Genomic DNA, 24,994 nt, shown 5'->3' on the forward strand with positions numbered 1-24,994 from the left:
CACTCTCAATTCAAAGGAGATAGGGCGGCTTAAAACCCAAGTTGTCGAGGCCAACTGTCAAAGGTAGTTCTCAAACACAGAATGCAAAACCAAAAAACTCCTATTGATGTTTCAAGAGAAACAATACAGCGAGGTGACCCTGGAACCCGCCCTGCGGTCCTGGGCCAGCCGTGCAAGAAGAGTCAAGGCTGGAGAAGGCCACATTCCTGACAAGTGAGGCACCTCCTGGCTAGGGTGTGGCCCACACGAGAGTTGCTCCATGGGAGCAAAGCTCTCCTGGGAAGAGGCGACTCTGCTGGAATGGCCTCACCCACAGTAAAGGCGCCACCAGACTGGGGAAACTGGTTCTGGCGAGCTCCGAGCTGAGGGGGAAGCTGTCATTCAGGGGCACGGCAAACTTCCTGCAGAGACCTGGAGTCCTGCAGGACACGGAGACAGCAAACCCGTCCCTGCTGAGAACGTGGCTGGGCAGGCCAGGTCACCAAACCTCAGGAGATAAAAAACAGGGACAGACAAGACTAGACAGACGGACACTATTGGACTAGGGAAGGCCCACAGACAGACTGGACAGGAAGGGGCTGGTGCTCTGTGAAGAAAAGCTAAAAGGAAAACAAAAAGCACCACTCTCCACACTTTAGTCCAGAAAGGGAAAAGTTAAAAGTACTCAGAACCAAAGGGCAGGGAGGGAAGGAACCTGGGAAGACAGGGAACTGTCTGGGGGCCCAGAAGCCTGGATGAGCAGTCAAAGGTCGCAAAGAGCAAAATGCCCTCGTGGAGCCAGGAAAGGCCTGTCAGAGTGGAAGGGATGGTGGGACACCGTCAACCCTCTCATTTTCAAACAGAAGGAACTTAAAGGGATGGCAGGTGAAAGGGTGTGTTGAGGTCAGACAGACGGAGTGACATGGGAAAAAGTCAGAAACTCGTTCTTAGCTCCCCGTTCTTTCCTTGATTGGTGAGAATGGAAAGAGAACGGGGAGCAGCTCACTGACCGCCTCCTCCGATGCCACACACACTGAGCATCTTCTCTGTGCTGGGTCTTTGAGCACGCCCGGTTCTGTGCTGCCCTTGCAGGAAAAGATACAAACGACAAGAAGCCGAGTCCACAGGGCAGGCGAGCTGAGCGGTCTGGGATACAGGGCCGGGACCTGAGCCGGAGCGGTTGGCCCCTGCAGACACTCCGCTGCCCCCACGCTCATGGACAAGGACGCCCCGGCACAGAAAGCGCCAAGTCCTGCCCAGCGTCAGCTGCAACCTCCACCTGTGTGCTGCTGTCTCACACACACCTCACACTTGCCCAGGGAGTAAAGACCAGACAAGCAACTCCAAGAGCTTCAACCATCCTCAAGAGAGATCCCACAAGAGCGCCTTTTCATTCCACAGGCTTTATCCAAGGCAGGGAATTCCAGCATTCAAATCCACTCTACAAAGACTTCTTTTAGCCAAAGACAGCGTCTCTGTTCATTTCTATTAACAGCCCCAGGCAGATCTACAACTTTTTACAAACTGGGGAGTGAATACTTGAAACTCTGTTCCCTGGGAGCTGGAAGCAGAAGCAAAATAAATAGCATTAAAAAAAAAAAATGTCCTGGTGATTTCTGAAGAGGAACAGGATACCAGAGGGGACGCGGGAATGAATGGAGACACCTGACTGCCCACTGCTCCTTCTCCCTCCTCTCTGGCCACACTGTGCTCTCCAGCTTTTCCGAGGACTGGGCTCATCTCTGCTCACCTGAGAGGGTGCCCCTGGATAACACAGATTCCCAGCTAAATATCCTGCATGAACACAGAGCCTATTTCCTTCTATACCAGAAGTAAAAGGAAAGGGGGGGGTGGGGTGGAGAATCACACCAACTCGGATGGATACAGAAATTCTGTGGGCCACTGACACGAACACACACAGGGGCTGCCTCCACAAAACAGCAACGGGGTTTAAGTGGTGCCACTTAACAGACTGCCAGCAAAATCCATGTCAGAGTGGCATTAAATACCGAGGGAGCATGCTTAATAGGCTGTGACATAATCCCCCAAGCAGAGTGGGGGAAGCCCCACTGCGCTAATCATTTCAATCTAGACGTGCCAAACCCTCTTGAGACAAGCACGCAGGAGAAAGCCTGAAGCAGCGGCCGCTTGATTTCCAGGGTCTGGGCTGGCAACGTGCTGGGACGGCTGCACCATGGCCAGCCCGCCAGAGCCATCAGGGACCAGAAATCAACCACGCTGGGAGACCAACTTGGGGTGGGCACCCGGGGTGGGGGGAAAGGCGGAAAAGCCAATTCCCCGCGGAGGGTCAGTTCTGCCTGGTGGCACTCGGACTGAGCATCCAGGGCATTTAAGTTTCCCCTTGCAGAGCTGGTGATCATCAATTCCTCTTTTTGGGTCAAAGAAGAGATCTGGGTGCCCATTCTAAGGAATGCCTACTGGGCCAACTCCACAGGTTCACCATACATCATGGGCTTGGCAAAAACAGTAAAGAAACTTCATGCTTCAAAGGAGGCTGGCCTCACCCCACCCCCACCCCCAGTCTACAGAGCGGGCATGCTGCTTCCTTCTGCAGATGAAGTAACTTGGCCAGCACTGAGTCTTCCCTAGCGTGTCCTCTGGTATGGAATCTGAGCCTTGGTTGGTTTTCTCATCTGCAGAATGGAGTAAATGTAGCACCCCTTCAAGGGGTTGTGAGGGTTAAATGAGATAACATGGATAAAACTCCTGATGTGGTAGGGGGCAGGCAAAGAGTACATACTAGACACATAGTAGCTATTGGTATTAAGAACAGGAGCACACATCCATGTGGACTATCCTAAACAGTTGCCAATCCTTACTGGAAAGCACTTTCTCTGTGGAGAAACTACGGCCAACTCCCCTCAGGGACCGCTGCTAACCGCTGGCCAGCAAGCTCCTGCTTTCTTTGGCCTGTCTACGCATGCGCCATCCTCTGACGACAACACTGACAGGTCGACACCTCCCCTTTCTCAGCTTTCTTCTAGGGGGTCCAACAAAGTAACCAAGTGGATGACCAAGAGGAAGAGGCCCAGGGAGCGCTGAGTCCCAGGAAAAGGGGACAAAGGTTCCTGACAGAAATGAGGTTTGGCAACACGGACATCCTCTAGATGAGAGAGCTGGATGGAAGCTGAGAGGGGCCTGGGTTTATGCATCGACCTGATTTATGAGAAAGAGAGAGAGAGAGGGGGCGGGGGGAGAGATGGGCACAAAACAAAAAAGATGAAAACCCATGGGAGCAGTGGCTGTTACCTGAAGATCATGAGAGCCCTTGACAAGAGGCGGCTAGGTTAATGTGAAGGTCAGGGTCATGATCATTAACTGCCCAGACTCTCAACAAATTGCCTGGGTAGGCTCTGAATGACCCATTAACTAGGGACAAAATTACAAAAATTACAAGGAGGCTCCGCCTCTTCAAATGTTTAACGACAGGCCTAAATGCAGACGTCCGAGATCCCCAAGTCCGACCTGGGGGGACAGTCGGTTATTGACAGCAAAGGCGTGGAGCCTTTCCTTTACAAAACGGGCTCAGGGCGCCTGCCTGAGCAGGCCCCTGGAGACCATCTCTCGATTTAGGCCATGGTGAAGCAGCCACAGGGATGGGAACCTCACTGAGGGATTTTCAGAGGCTGGAAATTCTTGAAATAAACCTCTGGGTCCTGCACGTGTTTTTCAGTGTCCTTACTACCTAGGTTCATCAACCACAAATCAGGACCAAATAAGCACTGTGTGCGCTTGTCCCTCAACATTCTCAGGAGTGGTCATAACTGGCTCTGTGATGTCACAGCGTTTCCATGGCAACAGGGCCACATCACAGACCCCACCCAAGCAGCAAGCACCAACCAGCCCTGGGAGATGAGAAACCCGAGCCACACTCTGAACCCCTCACTTCAACAGAAGTGAGACAGCCTGCCCAGTGCCAGGACCCTGCCAGGAACACACCAACAAGTCAACGTGGGGGAAACTGGAGAAGTCCGAGTCCAGACGGGGTATCTGAAATACTACGTAATTACTGTTAATTTTGTTAGGCATGGTTAAAGTTTTGTAGTTATGTTAAAAAAAAAAATTAAGTTAAAGATTCATACTGAAGAATGTATGGGTGAAATGAGACCTGGGATACGCTTTAAAACACTCAAGGGGGACAGGGGAGGTAGTGAGATGAACCAAAATTGGCAAAATGATGTTTAGAATTGTTGAAACTGGTGACGGGTACGTGGCAGTCTATGATATTATTTCCTTGTCTCTTAAATACTGATATGTTAGAAAATGTCTCTAAAGAAAACGTGAACAGATAAAAAAAGGTGCCCTCGGTGAGGACAACCTCTCACTCAGGTAAAGAGAGCTCATCAAGGTCCTCAAGACATTCATTCCCCCCAGCAAAGAGCTGGAGTTCAAGGGAGGGCCTCCACCAGCCCTCACTTCTCAGCAGTGGTTTTCCCAACTACAAAACCTCCCTGGAAACCCCAGGGCCTCATAAAGTCCAAGATCCATAGGAAATATTCATGACTAACATCCGGCAGCAGTGATTTCCATGCCAGGTACCACACTGCTGAGCTCTGCAATCTGTCACCGAAACCCTTTAACAAACATATGCAGTAGTGACTCAGTATCCCCATTTTACAGACAAGTAAACTGAGGCTCAGAGATGGGAAGAAATATGCCCACGGTGTCACAGCAGGAAGAAGCAGAATGGGAATCCGAGTTCAGGACTTTCTGACTCCATGGCCAGCTCTTAACCTCAACCCTTAAGACAATTAGAAATTATCCAAAAGAGAGTAATTTACTATTCAGGCCAACTAACCAAACAACTGCCACCCTGAAGTTTAAACTTGAGTTGGAAAAAAATAACACATAGGTGCAGAAAATAGATCAAATCAAACAGTACTGCAAAAAATGCCAAAGGGAGGCCCTAAGACACCAGACAAGCTCCTTCAACACTCTGGTGCCCTGTTTCAACAGTGAAGTGAGGCAGTAAAGGAACCTCTGAGATGGATATATTAATATATCCTCCTGGGAAGAATCCCCCGAGACCATGTAAATCAAGGATGTAGCATCAACCTGACCCAAAATACAGGCTCAGGAGTAAATCTATCAACATGAAAAGACACTATAAGCCCAAGCACCCAGGCCATCCCACGTCAAAGGAATGGAACTGAAACATCAAAAAATATGACCCAAAGAAATGTGGATAGTTTAGGGAATAAGAGGTACTCAGAAAGAACTAAGGAATCTTAGCAAAAACTAAACAAAACAAAACAGGACTTATCCCAAGAGGGACAGAAAGCAACATTAATCCAAGGAAAAAAATTCCAAAGTCCTCTAGAAGGACCGCTTCATCCCCAAGTGTGTGGCATCCACAAACCTCTGAAGCAGAACACTGCTATAGAGCTGAAAACAAGCTGACCAAGTAAAAACCCAGCCTCCTGGAAGGATCTGAGTCAAAAGTATCCTTTTCTTGGCTCCAATAGCTATTCTCCTACTCCCACTTGCTCTGAAAATAATCTTCTTGATAAAAGTATCTTTGATTCAAGTTTTTTCTGTCAGATGAACCTCTGAAATTTGCTTCTCTTTCTAGCCACCTTCTCAGGCAAACCACGCTTTGGATTGCTTAAAGCTGGAAAGATGCTGGTTCACATCCAAAGAGAGCCGATTCCTGTTATTCCAGAAAGGAAAGCTGAATCACAGTACCTGTGAACTTAGACTTCTTGTTGATAATTTTTTTTCAGAGGAATCAATTTGATTCCATTTAGCCAAGACAACGTATTAATATTTTCCTCTTACAAGAGATCTGGCCCAGGATGCCCAGATTTCTTTTTCATATACACAATTATCTGTTTACAATTATTTGTTAACTTCTGGTCAACTGTGGGCTCTGGGAGGGCAGAGAAGAGACTGACAGTCATCCCTGGATTTCCAAGGGCTCAGAACAGGACCGGGTATAGATGGGGTGGATGCTTGGGATTCGGTCCACACAAACAGGCATCCATCTCAGCCATCCACACCCTCTGTCAATTTCATCAGAACAGTCACTGGACCATTTCCCAGGGAGCAACCTGGATCACTTAAAACTTTGTAATCAACAGGTCACTGAGGGGTGACCTCAGATTGCAACATCATTCACCAAGGTGTTTGGTGAGGGCTTCCTGAGAGGCCAGAGGGTAAAGGACAGGAGCCTCTAGGTGACTACTACATCAACCCAGCAGATGAAAGCGGCTGCTGGTCAGTCGCCTCGGGGCTGCAGCCAGGGCCCCGCCTCGGCTGCGGAAAGGCTGTGCTTCCGGGGACTGCTCTGGCGCCCCGAGCGACGGCAGGGCCTGGAATCCCAAGGAAACCTAAGCCCTAGTGTCTGTTAGGAAAATGCCAAGGGCAATAATCCAAGCCACCTGCAGTGGACGTTCAGCCAAATGACACTTGCGCCTGGGCTCAGGCTCCCTTGGGTCGGGCCATGGCAGGGATGGGTTAGCTGCCATTGGCGTTCATGCTGGGCTTCAAGACAGCTCCGGTTACTCCTAATGAATGAAAATCCCTTTGCTTCAAAAGGTTCAAAAGCCAGGGTATGGAACACAGCAATGATGGAGCCCTTGGCAAGTCATGGAGGGGCAGGAGTACAGAGGACACCCCCACCAACAACTTTAAAGTTCCCTCCCACTCCCCACCCCCACAACAAAAACAGGCAATGGTGGCGGCTGTGCAAGCCCTCCAGGCACCAGTGCAGAAGCCAGCAAACTTTTCCTTACAGAGCAAAGGAGTAAATGCTTTAGGCTTTGCAGGTCACACAGTCTCTGTCCCAACTACTACACTGTTCAGCGTAAAAGCAGTCACCACCGAGATAAAGGAATGCTTCAATAAAACTCAACTTACAAACTTCCACAAAACCACATTTAACCTTAGCAGCACTCTGCTTTTTCTATCCCCTTTCATTTCTTTTTTTTCCTCAAAATACAGGAGGCAAATCAATAAATGAACTTCATATTCCACTAAAGCCTGCCTGCTGCAATTTGAAATACATTGTACCAGATCCACGTTGGCCTCTGGGCACAGAGCTCAGGTCTGGGTATAGGCTGCCCAGGTTGTAACTGCCTTCACACCCAACAGCTCTCTGACTTCACCTGTGTTTCAGTTTCTCAGCATAAGGCTGAAGTGAGCTAACGCAAGAGAGGCACTCAGCCGGCGGGGCAGGTAACCTTTGACCTTCACATAACAAAGCCCAAGAGGTATCCTCATACCTTTGGGAAGGCCAGGAGACTGCCTTAGGAGTTGAGCAATTCGTGAGGTATAATCAGACTGCCAGACTCCCACGGCCACCGCCACCCACCACTTCCCACCGTCTCTCCACCAGAACAGGGCCAGCCTAGCGTGGAGGGAGCAGGCAGCATCCGGGCTCCACGGAGTTTCATGGCTCTGGAGTCTGGGGTTTCTGGGACCACTTGACAGGGACAAAGGATCCAGCTTGAAATTCAGCTAGCTGCCGAGCCAAGGTTTCTCTCATGGCTCTGCCTGGGATCTAGCCATTTAGCCTAACCTTACAATTCATTTCCAAGGCATCTACTCTGCAGCCGCTACCAGGAGTTGCAGTCGCAGCAACCATGGTTCACCGTGGCCGGAAGCCACAGAAGGCAGGGCAGACACGAGAAGGTAACATGAGGCCTGCTAAAAAGGCAGTGTCAACCTTTGCCCAACTCTAAATAAAGTCCCGAGGAGAGACGGACTCCTTGAACACTGTGAGTGAACACTGTTCTGCTCCAAGAAAAGCACGGGACAAGCTTGGCTGCTAAATGAATAGTACCTGAACTGGCTCGGCCAAATCACCGAGGGGTGGGAGAACCCTGGAGCTGGGGCAGGCCTTGCTCATTTCTCTCAGAAACTCTGGGGAGGGTGAAGGACTTGCTTAGCGGGATGTGACTAGTTAGCAGTGGGTGAGCTGCCAGAGCCCTCTCGATCCCTTGTTCTCAGAAGGCTGGCCAAAGTTGTAGCCTTAACTCTGACCTGAACTGCAAAAGATGAATAGGGGAGGGAGCCAGTATGAGCTCAATTCAAGAATACTGGAGTGGGCAGCCATTCCCTTCTCCAGGGGATCTTACTGACCCAGGGATCAAACCCAGGTCTCCCACATAGCAGGCAGATTCTTTACTGTCTGAGCCAAGAGAAGCCCATGACTGTTTTAGCATCTTATAATGTCATCTTATAATGACACTGAGCAAATAAGAAATGCTTTAAGATTGCTCCCACTCGGGTCCAACCCTAATGGGCTCCTTGCGATTTTAATGAGCTGACCATAAAGAAACCTAAGAGGTGAGAAACTGACTTCCTTCAAAGACACAGATGTTACTCTTACTTCTGTTTACACACCAGACTGTATATTCTATTTAGAGTCCCTCTCTAACAGGGACAGCAGGAAGATAAAGAAGCCAAGATTCTCTGAATGCCAGGCATTGTGTGGGTGTCCTACATACGCCCATCTGACCATAATGCCCCTGAGAGGAGGGCATTATCCTCAGTGCCCACTGCACACTGAACACAAGCTTATCCGTCTCCAAACCCACGCTGTTCCTTCACATCCTGTTGCCACCTCCAATGTTCAGAAGATGTCACCACTTGCCTTACAAATAGCAAGCTGAGTCACCAGTTCACACAGATGAGAAGTAACAAAAACAAGAGAAAAATCCTCAACCTAGAGCAATTTGGACAGCAGACGCAAACTATGCTCTGAGCAGAGAGCCGACATACTACTGAAAACGATTCCAATATGGGACCTAACTACATGTGCACCAATCCAAAAGCAGTGTCTTCCTCTTGCTCATCAACTGATTCAGGGTCAGAAATGTATTTAAAAAACTGTCCTTGTAACCTCATACTGTTACTAAAGCAATATAAAAAGCTTTGCACAATGTCTTCAACACTGCATCTTCATGAAGTAACAAAAGTAAAAGGTATGCAGCAAAGACTCGGCCCATAAATTTGGAAAGTCAAATCCATGATACACAACTTTCAGTTTCACCCAAATTAACCTTACATGCCACCCAAACAGCCAAGCCTTTTCCCCTCTTTTCACTGGGTTTTGACTCGGAAACGGACCTCAAGCCATGTAACAGGATTCCCTCCACCAGGGAGCAGACTGCTCCTACATGTGTTTCAATCAGCTTATTAAATACCAACTGCTAGAAATCTCAGAAATCATCCTTTTTTTCTTTTCCCTTCCTATTGTGTCAATAGTTACGTTACCAAGGTACAGGTGAGCGCTGTGCTCAGACACAGCCACTTCACTGTTTGCGCTGAATTATCTTCTTCTAACCGCTTAAGGTGGGTCACAATCAGCTGCTCTGGTCCTAGAAGATATGGTCCACAGGGACCAAAATTAGGTTCCCTGGAATATGGTTTGACCTGAAGCTATCCACAGAGGCTTGGTAATAGTTTCATTAGCGATTTTCACCACAGAGGATATTTACTGTAACTGGATCTGGCCTACACGATAGGACGGTTCTAGGGACCTGACAACCACAAAAACGTAACATAAGTGAACAAGTAAGGCAACCCTGAGACCCCCAATTTTCTCCCATCAGGGAAGGGAAAAGATCAAAGAGAAAGGAGTGGAGATGGAGGCCTTATTCAATGACAAGCCTGATAGGAAACTCTCCACATTCAACCGGATGGGAACATCCAAACAGAATCAACATCCATCTCTAACTTGCCAGTCAACAGCTCGGAAAGACTTCACTTCTACAGGTGCAGAACAATGTTCCCTTGGGATCAGCCTTCCTGGCTGAGGAAAAGTCATAGTGATGGTTTTCTAAAACAGCTAGCTGTACTTTCAAAAACTTCTGGCTTGTCAAGACTCACAAATTTAAACCTTCAGAGCAAATTGAAACCTTATCTGGGAGACAGTTGCAGAAGGTGAATTAGAAAGCCCTTTTGGGGAATCACATTTTTTTTTCTCCTGAAGAGCAAATTTGAGAGGAGTTTTAAAAAAATAAAGGAGTTTATGACCAGAATAACCAGGTTTCCATGGTCACAGATGATTTTTGTTTCTACTGGGAGATTTTTTATTTGGTTTCAGATTAAACTTCTCCCCCAGAGAATATAAAAATTTTAAAGATTACAAACGTGTAAGAGCTGCTGTTAAATCAGAGATTCTGAGTGACACCCTTTTTTTTTTTCTTTTTTGCAACATCCATTAATTTGAATTTTTAACACTGGTACATCAGTTTGGGGGGAAAAGGTAGTACTGTGACATTTCAAAAACGAAGACTACTGAGATACAGTTTGACATGACTGGGGCTTCTTGGATTTGATAGGATTCTTTGAGAAGGAAAAAAACAACAAACCCTTGTGTTGATGTGCCTGAGCGTTTCACAGTGTTTGAGGAGATATTTTAACATTAATGACTGCTAAAAAATTTCACTTAAAAAAGAAATCCAATTTCCTTCACATTTCATTTTAAAAGTAAAATTTAAAAAAAAACATCCTTCTACACTTGAGTAGCCCTTGACGCTTGGTAGGGTCATCTATTAGCATCCAGTTTCTGCTCTTGACTCCTGGAGGAGGAATTTCACAAATGGGAAGCTTCAAATAAATGCTCATTTTCAGCTGACCCTGTGCACTAGAAAGTGTGTTCAGTTTGTGCTTCAGACAGTTTTTTGCAGGAATACAGGACTGTGTGGACATTTCTTCCTCCCACAAAGGATTTTACATACCTAAGATCGTCACGGAACTTAAGTTGTGAACATATCGAGAGAAAGAACAAAACAAGTGGCCCACTGAATTGCTGTTTACTTGTTTCCTTATCTAAAGGTCGGTGAATTTTTTTTCTCCTAAGAACGGAAAAAAGGAAACAGGATCTTTGGGAGGGGAAGAGGGCTGTGTGTTAAAGTTTTCTAACAGAGTAGTATGTCAGGGACCAAAAGTGGGCAAGAGGGAAAATGGAACTTCACCGTGTTTTGTCTTTTAACAGAACTTATGCTTGTAAAACATAACAGAAGGAGTGTTTGGTTATGCAAGTCATTTCTGTTGCTTTTTCCTTGTACATGTAGCAGAGAGGGGACTGGGGGCTGGAGGAAGTGTTCTCTCCACCATGGCTGGGCGTGTAACACGTTTGCATCAACTTTTCACGGTCAGGGCATGTGCTTTCGAACAAAGGAACAGTGGAGATGGGGAGAGGAGACTGAGGCTTGACACACTTTACAGATTTGGTGCTTAAACAGTACTTTACAAATGACTTGCTTAATTTAAACGTCCATCACCATAAGAGACATTGAAGTTAAATGAGAAAATAGGATCTACTTGAACCACAATCTTTTGGGTCAGTGGGGAAAAGGGGAGAGAGAACATTAACTTGAACACAAGTATCATAAACCAAATTCAGTAACTCTGTCTCCTACAAACAGATGTGAAGTATCCACTTTCTTCAAAGATGAAGGCTGGAGACAAAGCAATGGACTGAAATGGCAAGAGGGAGATCAAGGGCTTGGAAACATATGGGCCTCTTAGGTAGGTTTTTGACATGTTACAGTAATGCACCTTTTTTTTTTTTTTTTTTTGAGAAAACTGTGTACATCAAATTTAAAAAACTAAACATCGAAAAGGATGTGCAAGTCTAAAAGGGCTCAACAGGGTTAGAATCCCGATTTGAACATATAAATTCACTCACTCAAGCATCACTTTGGTCTAAAGGCGAGGAGGAAGGCAGGCAGGAAAGGGACAAAAAGAGGGAGATAATTGAATTACTCAATAAAAGAGGCTACTTACCAGCCCAACCCATTGTAAGACATACACTTCTGACATAAGAGAACTCCTTAGAGGTCGAATAAAGCGTGTAAGCACCTTTGAGTAAAGCACCTGCCCCAAGAGGGGGCCCGGAAGCCCAACATGGGCTTAGCGAACAGACCTTTGCTAATCTGTTTATTTCCTTGAACTGGAGTCAGGCTGCGATGGGCTGCGATTCCCAGGCGATACATTTAATTAGAACAAAACAGAACAAAACAAAAAAAAAATTTGTAAAAAGCTCACCAAACTGCTGCACTTGTGTCTCTGAATGTGGGTGGCATTTCTTTTAAAAGGCAAAGTATGGTCTGTGAAGGAGAAAGGGAAAAGGGGAGGTGGGAGTGGGGAGAAGGGGCCGTGGTGCCTGGGGGGAAGCCCTAGCTAAGACCCCAGTCTACGGGAGGGTCCTCTGCGACTCCCCAGCCCCGTGCTGCGACCAGGCAGCCATCTGTCCAGCGCCCTCTCTTCCTCTCCCCACCCCCACTCCCTCCAAGACGCTCTCCAGCCGGCTGAAACCCTGCTAACATTTCCAAATCCACTCTCTAGCCACCTCTTCCCCAGCCTACCAGGGAAGAGTGGGCGAACCCTGCACCCAAACCTTCTGCTGGCGGAGGGGAAACGGGGCCCCAACCTCGCGCTGAAACGCGCCGGGCTGGCCCCTTTATCACCCTCCAGAGAAGGGCATGGGGCGAGCCCATTTCGCACTTAATACAGGGGAGGGGGGCGCTCCCTTTCACCACTTGCCAAAGCACAAGGAAACCTCGGTTTTTTTTTCCTCCCGGAAGGGATGGCGCCCCATGATAACCCGAAAAGGGAGGGAACCCCACGAGAAAGAGGGGACCAACTTCCTCTCCAAGGAAGGGAAACCAAACCTCAACAGCTTACCCCCCCCGCACCCCGCGCGCCAATAAACGCCATCATCACCTACCTACAAAAAGCAGGAGGACCCCTCCCTATAAGAAATAGCTTGGGGAAGGGTCTTCACCCCCCAAAAGAGGCAGGGGCTTCCAAAGGGGCTAGAGATCACCCCCCTCCACAATTTTTGCCCCCTAGGGAATAGCTAGGCAACAACTCCCGCCAAAAAGTGTAAAAGAGCCCCAACCAAAAGGACCCCCCCATTAGGATGGAGAAAGAAATGAACGAACCCCCACTTTCTGTCTCCCACGAAAGCTAGGGTACCTCTCCAAGTAGGGCAGGGCACACCTCCCCCAGGAGAAAGGATACTGCCGGGGGCTGGGAGACCCCGCCAACTCCCTAAGAGCGGGGCTGTTGCTCCAGATCCCCCCCAAAGGGTCCGGGAGCCCCTCCCCCATTCCCTTCCCCGAAGCCAAGCGACAGGCAGGCGGGCCCGTGGCTGCCAGCTCCGGGCGCAGGGGCAGCCAGGACCCCCGTGGGCTTCCGAAGCCCCCCCCCGGCGCCCCCTCCCCAGGGCGGGCGCAGGGGGTCCGGGGGGCGCCTCCTCACCTTCCCCTCAGCATGGCGCCCAAAAAAGACAGAGCGAGAGCGAGGGAGAGCGGGCGAGCGCCGCGAGGGGGGGGAAACGCATGAGGCCAGGAGAGAAAGCAAGCGAGAAAGAGCGAGCGAGCGAGAGACACCCACCGACCCCGCCCTTCCTCCTCCTCCTCCTCCTCCTCCTCCGCGGCCCGGCCCAACATGGCCGCCGCCCCCCTTCCTCCTCCTCCTCCTCCTCTACCTCCCCCCGGGGACGCCGCCCCGGCCGGGCCGGGGGCCTGACCTGTCGTCAGGGAGCGGGAGGCGGTGGAGGAGGTGCGGGGTAGCCAGGCAGGCGTCGGGGGAACACAGAGGAGGCGAAGGCGTTGATGGCGGTGGTGGCGATGGCGGCGGCGGCGACTCTGATGGCGGCAGCGGGGGGGTCCCGGGCGCGGCCTCCATAGTTCCTTTGAGGGGGGAGGGGATGTTAATGCACGAAAAAGGACTGCTTGGGCGTAGCGGGAGGGGCACACTTCAGCTCTTGAGGGATCCTGATCGGAATGAGTATATATTTTTTCAATTTCGGAATCACCTCTGCGCCGACCTCCGCGTAGGCCGCGCGGCCTAGGCCTCCGCGGGCCGCTCGCCGCCTGCTTACTCCGCAGCCCGCCCCGGGGTCACTCGCTTACGGGCGCGGGACCCTCATCGGGGCGAGAGGCGCCCCCGACACACACACACGCACCCCCGCGGGCCCGGGGGTGGGAGACCCGGGGGACACGGACACTGGTGGGTGGTTCGGTGTAATTAGCGCGGGCCGCGCGTGATGGAGCAAGCAAGGGGAAAGGGGAGAAGAGGAGAGCGAGCGAGGGCGGTTAAGAAAAAGGGGGGGTTTTAAGGAGAGGAAACGGGCCGCGGAGACGGGCCGACTGTCTTGTCAGCCCGCCTAGGTGCCCCAGCTGCCCGGCCCCCGCCGCTGTCAGAAATTCACACAAAATGGCGGCCCGGCCTGGACGAGCCAGGAGGCTGAGGCGGGAGGAAAGACGAGGTGGGAGGGGGAACTGGGAGGCGGAGGCCGTGTCACGTGGAGGAGAGAGGCAGAGACAGCTCTTCCGATGAGCGGCGGAAAGAGCCGAAGGGAGAGAGTGAGGCCGAGGCAAGGCGGAAAAAGCCGGAAGGGGCTGAGCTGAAGTTCGCGGGAGGCGGGAAGAGCCGAAGTTGCCGATGGGGGTGGGGCTAGGGAAAGAATGGGAAGCCCTTTGGTGCCGGAAATAGCCGAAGCGAATCGGGACTGGGAAATAACAAGAAACTGAGGTGATCCGGAAAGAACCGAAGGCAGTGTCGAGGGTGAGTGGCAGGAGGCGGAAAGAGCCGAGTGATGCCAGGCGGCGGTAATAGGGTTTAGACCGAAAGAGCTGAAGTGTGGGGCTGGTGAAGCGATTAATGACGAGAGTAAAGACTTTGAGGAATTCGCCCGAGAGCAAGCGAGAAGAACCTAAAATTGCTAGGTTTAGGGGAGGCGGGAAGAGTCGAAAGCCTTAGGTGGGAGAATGGGAGAGAAGGAATTCGGGATACGGAGAGAAAATAATAACCGAAAGCTGGAGATCGGGTGCCTGGAGTTGTAGGTTTCCGGATGATGAAGCTGAACAGGCCCGGAGATGACGTCATTAGAGACCTCTGTCGCTCTAGTTATTCTTGGGCGGTGCGGGAGGGCGGGTCTTAGTCATTCTTAGGGAGAGTTTAAGAACCTTGAGCTTAGTAGGTAGATCTCAAAAGCTAGACTTGGGAACGCTGACCGGGTTCGAACAGTATAAACACGTAAACTCTTTTGACCCGCACAACTCTTATAAGGGGAGCTACCATTTTGCTCGTTTGATGGATGTAGACTGAACCTCAGTATCTAGCTAATTGGCTCATGGTTATAGGATTCGCCGTAGGGAGCAGAGCAAATTTTTAATCACAGCTGTCATTCCATTGCTGCCCTGCAAAAATTCTGTTCAGTGCTATTTACAAGAGAGGATCTTCGTTCTATGCTTTTATGAGCACCTTGTACAGGTCGAAGTCCTGTGATGGGCAAATGGAACATTGTTTCTTCTTAATAGAGCTTAGAAACCGACAATGCCCCCAGGGGAAAGAAACTGAAAGTTAAAGAGTAAATGAAAAAAAAAAAAAAAAGTAAATGAAGACTCTTATTATATTGGGGGACAAGGTTGTTTGAACTGAGACAAGAAGAGATAATTCCAGGCAGAGGAAATAGATTCTGTCAGAATCTGACAAAGCAAGGATCAGTTAGAGTCCAAGAGCAGAGAAAAGCCTTGTGGCATAAGAAAGAATCTGGAGACAGAGGCTGCCAGATCGCCTGCTATATTAATCTTAGTATAAAATTTAAAAATATCCCAAACCAGGTCTGGAACACAAGATCTTCATGAGGGTAATTTGCAGCCTCCTTCAGGGGAGAAATTAGCATTCCCGATAAAGTGACAGGATTAAGCCATTTTCTATTGAGTTTTGTTGGAATGAAACTTCTGGGAAATCAGTGGCCCACCCAGTTAAAAGTCGGCTGACTGCCAGCCAAGAATCTGCTGATCTTTAACCAGATCGTCTTTTCTTCCCGGATCTAATCTGCAGTCTAAGAAGGTTACTTAACAATTCTCTTCTATAAAAAATGCTCTTACAAGAGAAAATGTTTCAGTTGGCCCTCAAGAGAACTTTTTCCCTTGCATGCATGATTGTAATAAAATATTGGCACGTGCTCATGACCAAGTTGTCCAAAAAATTTTGTTTAACACATGGAGAGTTAGAGCAGGGCTGTGAGAATGGAAAGGAAAAATACAGAAGTGGGTCTTTATGAAGCCATGTAACTCAGATTCAAACTTGTACCCATGGTCTTTTAACTGAGATCGCTCACCTGGCCTCAGAACTTGATAAAGCTCACGTTCTTGATGTCTCATTGCAGAAGGAATTCAGTGAGAGAAAAAGTGATAGGAAAAAGTGGATTTCGATAGAGAGAAACACCCTCCACAGAGTGTGGGCCATCTCAGAAGGTGAGACCAGCACCACAGTAGGGAGTTGTCAGTTTTTACAGGGGTGGATAATTTCATAGGCTAATGAATGAGAGGAGTATTCCTACTGTTTTAGGGAAGGTGCCCACTTTTTTCTTTATTTTGGTTTTGTTTTCTATTTTTGGGCTGTGCTGAGAAGCATGTGGGAGTTTAGGTCCCTGACCAGGGATCAAATCTGGGCCCCCTGCGGTGGAAACAAGGTCTTAACCATTGGACCACCAGGGAAATCCCAAGATTCCCACTTTTTAACTTTTATCCTCAGCTTTGGAACTGTCATAGCACCTGTGGGTGTGTCATTTAGCTTACTGGTGTGTTACAATGGGGCTTCCCATGTGGCACTAGCAGTAAAGAACCTGCCTGCCAATGCAGGAGACATCAGAGACGTGGGTTCGATCCCTGGGTCAGGAAGATCCCCTGGAGAAGGGAATGGCAACCCACTCCAGTATTCTTGCCTGGAGAATCCCATGGACAGAGAAGCCTGGTGGGCTACAGTCCATAGGATTGCAAAAAGTTGGACACGGCTGGAGCAACTTAGTACACGCACACAGTTGAAGTTCATTCATTCTCATTCCTGTGTAGTATTGTGGTATGTGATTAAACCAGGTATTGGTGCAAATGTGGAGCCACAGGAACTGCTGGTAGGACTGTAAATTGTCTAACCATCTATATTGTGGTTTATATCAAGAAATACATGTCTGGTCTTTGTCCTAGTACCTTGTACTGAGCTCCTAAAACCCTAGGAATGTCCAAAGTGATAAGAGCCATGGATAAAGGTATCTGTCGTATTCATATAAGCCCCTTTCAAACACACCTTAGTTTATGTTAATGAAGTGACTTTTGGAAAGCCGCCAAGCTAGTTGTCAGGGGAGTCAATCAGGAGATTGCACTTTTTACTCCCAGTCCCCAATCCCTAGAAGAAGCGAGAGGGGCTGGAGATTAATTTAATCACCAATGGCCAATGAGTTAACCAATTATACCTACATAGTGGGGCTTCCCAAGTGGCTCAGTGGTAAAGAATTCACCTGCCAATGCAGGAGACTCGGGTTCCATCCCCAGGTAGGGGAGATACCCTGGAGTAGGAAACAGCACCCTACTCCAGTATTCTTGCCTAGAAAAATACCATGGACAGAGGAGCATGGCGGGCTACAGTCCATGGGGTTGCAAAGAGTCAGACACAACTTAGGGACTGAGCACAGGCGCGCGCACACACACACATACACACACACGTTCACTTCTACATAGTGACACCTTCCTAAAAATTCCTAACCTGTGGGGTTTGGAAGAGCATGGCAAAGGATGAGATAGTTAAATAGCATCACCAACTCAATGGACTTGAGTTTGAGCAAACTCCAGGAGATAGTAGAGGACAGAGAAGCCTCTTTCTAGTAAGTAGGAACACAGGTGTTCCCCTAGAGGCACTTTGAAAACTAACCTGGCAATTATCAAATACAGGCTAGTTGATTTGGTGTGGGAACGTACTCCTACACCAAAATACAGCAATTCTAACCCCTGAGTTAAAATTCATGTTTTATCACAAGATAAGAAAAATTTAAACCTATTTTTTTTCTCTCCCCTGTACTGTGCTTTGTTATCTGTATTAGACGTCGACCGAACCTCCCCCGGTCCACAGAAAGACCTGCTCAACCATAAAGAGAAACATTCTCTGAGCATCAACAAGACAACTCCTTAAAAGATAACATCTTCTTGATTTTGTAAGGGACCATGTGACCCACCCCTCTGGACCCCAGAGCTGAATTGTGCAAATTGTGAAGAGGGAAATTTCCCACTCCCTTACGGCATCACCAACTCAATGGACATGAGTTAGAGCAAACTCCAGGGGACAGTGAAGGACGAGGAAGCCTGGCGTGCTGCAGTCCATGGGGTTGCAAAGAGTCAGACACGACTGAGCAACTGAACAACACACTGTATCTTGGAGCATCTAGAGAACCTCCTCTTGCATGGGGCCCAGAAGCCCTAGGGTTTCCTTTGGTGATGTCTTGCAACCATGATACAAATTGCCGCCAAAACTCCTAGAGGGCCTCCAAACATTTTGGCTCTCTGGTAGTAGGGGTGGGGGGAAATACAAGTTTTAGCAACTTTCCCTTTTTTGGGGGACGAAAAAAAAGAATTCATTCCAACATATCTCTTCTTCTGGATCTCCAAAACATCTTTGAGCTGGCAGGTGCCTGTATTTTTCTGAGACAGAACCTTCTATACTGTGCATAAATCTGTAACCAATGAAACCATAGCTCCTGTTTCATTGTCCATTTGGTGTTGGTGGTTTAGTCGCTCAGTTGTGTCCGATTCTTTGCAACCCCAGAGACTGCAGCCCACCAGGTTCCTCTGTCCATGGGGTTTCCCAGGCAAGAATACTGGAGTGGGTTGCCATTTCCTTCTCCAAGGCATCTTCCTGACCGAGGGCTTGAACCGGGTCTCCTGCATTGCAGGTGGATTCATCACTGACTGAGCCACCAGGTACTCTTGGAACATCATAATTCTGGAAAAGCATGTGATTTTTCTAGTTCCTGAGATGGCTTTAGGGTGGGTTCTTTGTGCTACAGGTGAGTAGTCCTTTAGGGAGAAGACATCACAGAGTGTGGACGCAATGCCAGCTTCAACCTCTGGAAACCCTGGGGAAGAAAGGAGACCATTGTTCAAAGAGAGGTGTATTGGATCCTACTGACTGCCAACCCAAACATTATTCCCACATTCTTTCTCGCTAATCCAATCTTGGATTTATTGGGAAGGTTGGAGGTAAAGAAGTTCAGTTTATGAAGTGATCCTGTGTCTAACTAGTCCTTAAGGAGATGTTGCCCTCTCTGAGGCCGAGATTGTAGCAGCCCCTTGCCTTCCAGCTCTGGCTGTCCAAGCCTGCCTCTCTGCCTCCAGGCAGGGAGGGGCCTGTATGCCCTTTTGGCAGAAAGTGAAGAAGAACTAAAGAGCCTATTGATGAAAGTGAAAGACGAGAATGAAAAAGTTGGCTTAAAACTCAACATTCAGAAAACTAAGATCATGGCATCTGGTCCCATCACTTCATGGCAAATAGATGGGGAAGCAGTGGAAACAGTGACAGACTATTTTCTTGGGCTCCAAAATCTCTGCAGATTGACTGCAGCTAAATTAAAAGATGCTTGCTCCTTGGCAAGACGGCTATGACCAACCTAGACAGCATATTCAAAAGCAGAAATATTACTTTACTAACAAAGGTCCATCTAGTCAAAGCTGTTTTTTCCAGTAGTCATGTATGGATGTGAGGGTTGGACTATAAAAAAAAGCTGAGCACTGAAGGATTGATGCTTTTGAACTGTGGTGTTGGAGAAGAGTCTTGAGAGTGCCTTGGACTGCAAGGAGATCCAACCAGTCAATCCTAAAGAAAATCAGTCCTGAATATTCATTAGAAGGACTGATGCTGAAGCTGAAACTCCAATACTGTAGCCACCTGATGCGAAGAACTGATTCATTGGAAAAGACCCTGATGCTGGGAAAGATTGAGGATGGGAGGAGAAGGGGACGACAGAGGATGAGATGGTTGGATGGCATCATTGACACGATGGACATGAGTTTGAGTAAACTCCAGGAGTTGGTGATGGACAGGGAAGCCTGGCTGCAGTCCCTGGGGTCACAGGAGTCATTCACGACTGAGCCACTGAACTGAACTGAAGGAGATGATGTCGCCCCCTAGAGGACATTTTGGAAATTATGGAGGGAAATTGTTTTTGCTTGTCAATTGGTTCTCAAGGGGACACTATTGCTCCCTTGGGGACGTTTTGGAAATTTTCGTGGTCTTTTGAGGCATCACAATAATGAGGGGGCTGTTACCAGATCTAGAAGATAGGGGTGGGGATGACAGAATGTTCTGCAACATTAGTTTGTGAATAATGGGAATAACTATTTATGCTAAATTATATTAAGCTATCATGCTGAACTTTTCCAGTTCTTTAGGAATTTTGTACATAGCAAAGTCATGGTAGACTCTTGGATATAAACGAATACCAACACTTTTGAAATAAGAAGTGTTTTGGAACTCTATAGAAGTGGTGGTTGCCAGTGGTGGCTGTACTAAATGTCAGTGAATTGGTCGCTTTATTTATTTTTTTAATTTGTATTTTAGATTAAACTATGGCTGATTTTGGAGAAGGAAATGGAAACCTACTCCAGTACTCTTGCCTAGAGAATTCCGTGGACAAAGGGGCCTGGTGGGCTGCCATCTATGGGGTCGCACAGAGTCAGACACGACTGAATCAACTTAGCAGCAGCAGCAGCATAGCTGATCTACAATGTTGTATTAGTTTCAGATATACAACAAAGTGATTCAGTTTTACATATACATTTAAAATTTTTTTTCAAATTCTTTTTCCAATTAGGTTATTGCAGAGTATTAAGCAGAATTCCTTGTGCTACATAATAGATCTTTGTTGATTTTCTATTTTAAGTATAGTGGTGTATATATATTCAGTCCCAAACCTTCAATTTATCCCTCCTCCACCAAATTGGTCTCTTTAAAATGGTTAATTTAGGGTATTCCTTGGCAGTTCAAAATATTTTGTTATGTGAATTTCAAGTGAGTAAAATTTCACTCAGGACACTCCCTAACAAAATGCAAATAAGTATATGCCCTGGATCTTTAAGGTCCATTTCAAGATCAATATATTAACAAATCATTCAAAGCCCTGGGTCTGCTTTTACAACTCAAAAGAGTTTCACTTGGACTTTCCTGGTGGTACAGAGGATAAGAGACCTTGCTCACCTCAACCGGAGAAAGTCCGCAAGGAGCAATGAAAACATAGTGCAACCAAAAATCAATAAATTTTAAAAAAGAGTTTCATTCCTTTATTTCCCTATGATCCGTGTGTGTGTGTGTGTGCGTTTAGTGACTCAGTCGTGTCTGACTCTTTGCGACCCCATGGAATGTAGCCTGCCAGGCTCCTCTGTCCATGGGGATTGTCCAGGCAAGAATACTGGAGTGGGCTGCTATGCCCTCCTCCAGGGGATCTTCCCTACACAGGGATCGAGCCCATTTCTCCCGCATGGCAGGTGGATTCTTTGTTCACTTCAATAACACAAGGCAACTCAGCAAAAGTGTTTATTTCCAAAGGCTTATCCAAAAGATACTTGATATAGCCCTTTGCTGCCCAGTCATTCCGTGACTTCTAAACGTCTTTCCTGCACAGAGGTTATTTGATCCTGTCTTTGGCATTTTCCCCATGGAAGTTATTTGATCCTGTCATTGGTATTTTCCCCTTTGATTGGAAAATAGTAACACAGCAGAGTGCAATAGCTTTGAATTTAGAACTTAAAACAAGGTTTAAAAAAAGAAAAAACCCACAGTTTTATTTTGGAAAAATTCAAAGATACACAAAAATAGAGGGAAGAATAACATGAAAGTCGTGTATACATCATCCAAATTAAACAATTATAATCTCATAGCCAGATAACCAACAAGGATTTACCATATAGCAGAAGACCTATGCTCATCGTTTTATAATAACCTATAAGGGAAAAGAATCTGAAATAGTTTATGTGTATGTAATAAGTGACACAAATGAACTAATTTACAAAACAAAAAGAGACACACACATAGAAAACTAATTTATGGTTACCAAAAGGGAATGGAGAGGAGGGCTAAATTAGGAGTTTGGGATTAACACATACACTGTGGTAAAGAATCTGTCTGCCAATGCAGGAGATGCAAGAGTCTCAGGTTTGACTTCTGGATCGGGAAGATCCCCTGAAGAAGGAAATGGCAACCCATTCCAGTATTCTTGCCTGGAGAACCCCATGGACAGAGAAGCCTGGCAGGCTACAGTCCATGGGGTCACAAAGAGTCAGACATGACTGAGCAGGTGAGCATTCGTGCACATAATATAATACAGTACATACATTACATTATACAGACTGATGAATTTACATCTGTACAAAGTGTTACCAGTCAAACTGTGTCTCCAAGAAGGTGTGTTCAAATCTCAATCCCTACTACCTATGAATGTGAGCTTTCTTGGAAATAGGATAGGATTCTTTACCACTCTGCCACCTGGGAAGCCCCTTATTATAGCATACTTTTATTAAAACATATTTGTTTTAAAGACTCCTCTTATTTGACTCTCATAGTTTCTACTCTAAACAGCAGAAGCTGTGTCTACAGAATGGCTTAGAGAGTGTGATTAAAAGCTATACAGACCCATGAGAGATACCCAGAGCTTAATCCAGTGTCATTTTTTAAAATTGAAGTATAGTTGGCTAACAATGTTGTGTTACTTTCAGGTGTATAGCAAAGTGATTCAGTCATACATGTTCTTCAGAATCTTTTCTTCTACAGATTATTACAAGATGTTGAGTATAGTTCCCTGTACTATACAGGGAGTCCTTGTTGGTTATCTAGTTTGTATTCAGTAGCGTGTATATGTTAACCCCAAACTCCTAATTTATCTCTCCATCTGTTGTCTCTTTATTTATTTATGGCTGAACCACCAGGCATGTGGGATCTTCCCTAGCCAGGGATTGAATTTGTGCTCCCCTGCAGTGGAAGTGCAGAGTCCTAACCACTGGACGGCCAGGGAATTCCAACCCCCCCCCCCCCACAATGTCTTTTATCTATGTATTTATTTTTTTTTATTTTGTATTGGGGTATGGCCAATTAACAATGTTGTAATAGCTTTGGGTGAACAGTGAAGGGACTCAGCCATACACATACCTCCCCCCATGTCTTTTAAATACCCCTAAGAGTTACATGGTTCTAACAGGAAGAGGAGGGAAAGAATTCAGACTAGAATGAAGCAAGACACGGATCTTTGTTCCACAGTTCTCCACACTGACTGCCTTTTAGAATCATCTGGGGAGCATTTGGTAAAAATCCCAAGGTCTCAGCTCCACCCCGAACCAATTAAGCCGTCTCTGAAGGTGGGGTTTGGGCACTGTCTTTGCTAAAAAGCTCTCCAGACAATCCTAATGTTCAGGTGGGATTGAGAACCGCTGCCTTGGTGAATGGTGAGCAGTCACCTGGGTGGAGGTAATTATGTAATCCTTAAACCCAGGAGCCTGACATATTGAATAACTGCTCTCCTCCCCCTTTAAGTTACTCTGTCACAGTTTGGGCAGCTGTTCTGATGAGGTGTTGCTGAAAAGCAAATTGCCCCATGGGTATCTACCCAAGAGAAATGAAAACTGTGTCTCAAAGAGATATTTGTACACCAGTGTTCACGGCTGCATTATTCACTATAGTTGAAATGGTAGAAACAACCCAAATGTCTACTGATGGATGAATGGATAAGCAAAATGTGGTATGTGCTCACAATGGAATATACTCAGTCTTCAAGAGTCTCTGCCTGCAATGTGGAGTTCTCCTGGGTTCAATCCTTGTACTAGCGACTAAGCAAACACAATGATCACATATTACAATTAACAAGTAGATTTACAGGCTTAAAAAAAAAAAAGTATACACTTGAAACGAATTCAATGTTGTATTATAATTATACCTCAGTTAAAAACAAAACAAAACATTATTTTGCATTCCGATTGATGCTTTGTCCCCTGGGGTCACCAGGGCTCAGTCACCTGACTTCTCTTCCTTTGTCTCCTACTTGGTTATCACTTCCTCTAAGAGATGTTCCCTAAGCCCACAGTACAAAACACTCCCCCTACAGGTTATCTATTGCCTAGCATGGGGCTGGGCATTGAGGAATTAGTGGCTTAGTGTTAGTCTCAGTCGTGTCCAACTCTTTGCGACCCCATGGACCACAGCCCTCCAGGCTCCTCTGTCCATGGGATTCTCCAGGCAAGAATACCGGAGTGGGTTGCTATGCCCTTCTCCAGGGCATCTTCCCCACCCAGCAATCAAACCTGGGTCTCCAACACTGCAGGTAGAGTCTTTACCATCTGAGCCACCAGGGAAGCAGGCATTGAAGATGTCCTTAGGGAAATGTAAATGAATGAAACCATCAGAGAGACTAAATTCAGAAAGATGGAGAGTGAGCTTGCATTCTCAGAATACTCTTTCCTGACTCCTACACTAAATCAGCTGGAGAAGGAAATGGCAACCCACTCCAGTATTCTTTCCTAGAGAATGCCATGGACAGAGGAGCCTGGTAGGCTACAGTCCATGGGGTCACAAAGAGTCAGACACGACTGAGCGACTTCACTCACTTCACACTTTATCACTGGAGAAGGAAATGGCAACCCACTCCAGTATTCTTGCCTGGAGAATCCCATGGACAGGGGAGCCTGGAGGGCTGTGGTCCATGGAGTTGCAGAGAGTCAGACATGACTGAAGTGACTGAGCAACACTAAATCAGACACTATTGTAGCTCCTTCTTCTTTCCCTTGACAGCACTTCTCAAAGTTTCTGTTTATTTCTATACCACTTTAGGCAGAGAAAGAGAACTAGAGTTAGGAAGAGAAAGGAAGCTGGGGTTGGGCAATAACGGAGAGTGTAAGAAGAGAGAGAATTGGGTGGGGAGAATATTCAGGCTTTCTAATGCTCTGTAGCAAGTGTCAGCAAACTTGTGCCAAAGGGCTTTCTGGTTCTTAGTTCCCGGACCAGGAATTGAACTCGTGACTCGGCACTGCAAGCTGCCGAGTCTTAACCACTGGACGGCCAGGGAATTCACAGTAAACATTTATTTTACTTATAGCTCAGCACTTTGGGCAGAGCTTGGCAAGAATAGCTTCTCTCTGCTCCCTCTGGGGCGATTTTCTGCCAGAAGATCTCCTTTCAAGATGGTGACTCACATGGCCAGAAAGATGGTGCTGGTTGT

The 24,994-nt window shown here is 47.3% G+C and overlaps 1 protein-coding gene and 1 long non-coding RNA gene across 9 annotated transcripts in view; one reads left to right on the forward strand and one right to left on the reverse strand.

The window, feature by feature from the left end:
- The window catches only part of ZC3H4 (zinc finger CCCH-type containing 4), a 38,770-nt gene extending 23,905 nt beyond the window's left edge, over window positions 1-14,865 (reverse strand). For 2 of the 7 annotated variants that reach the window (XM_043899601.1, XM_043899593.1), the window contains exons 1-2: window positions 14,775-14,865; window positions 13,490-13,652 (exon numbers count right to left, since the gene is read on the reverse strand). In XM_043899601.1, the coding sequence (XP_043755536.1) occupies window positions 13,490-13,652; window positions 14,775-14,850 (239 nt within the window). In that variant the 5' untranslated portion in view covers window positions 14,851-14,865. Of the gene's footprint in view, window positions 1-11,739; window positions 11,926-12,000; window positions 12,063-13,218; window positions 13,384-13,489; window positions 13,653-13,777; window positions 14,175-14,774 lie in introns of those variants that run through there. The other 5 variants (XM_043899595.1, XM_043899598.1, XM_043899597.1 and 2 more) reach the window with 5 other exon arrangements.
- Window positions 14,221-18,509, forward strand: LOC122692234. Of its 2 annotated transcripts, XR_006340616.1 has the most exons (3): window positions 14,221-14,529; window positions 16,139-16,226; window positions 17,846-18,509. It is a non-coding gene; the product is annotated as an uncharacterized LOC122692234 (long non-coding RNA). The 2 variants fall into 2 exon arrangements; XR_006340615.1 differs by lacking the exon at window positions 16,139-16,226 and having other exon boundaries at window positions 14,236-14,529.
- The last annotated feature ends 6,485 nt before the right edge of the window (window positions 18,510-24,994 follow it).

Source organism: Cervus elaphus, chromosome 4 (genome assembly GCF_910594005.1).
Source record: "Cervus elaphus chromosome 4, mCerEla1.1, whole genome shotgun sequence".
NCBI lineage: Eukaryota > Metazoa > Chordata > Mammalia > Artiodactyla > Cervidae > Cervus > Cervus elaphus.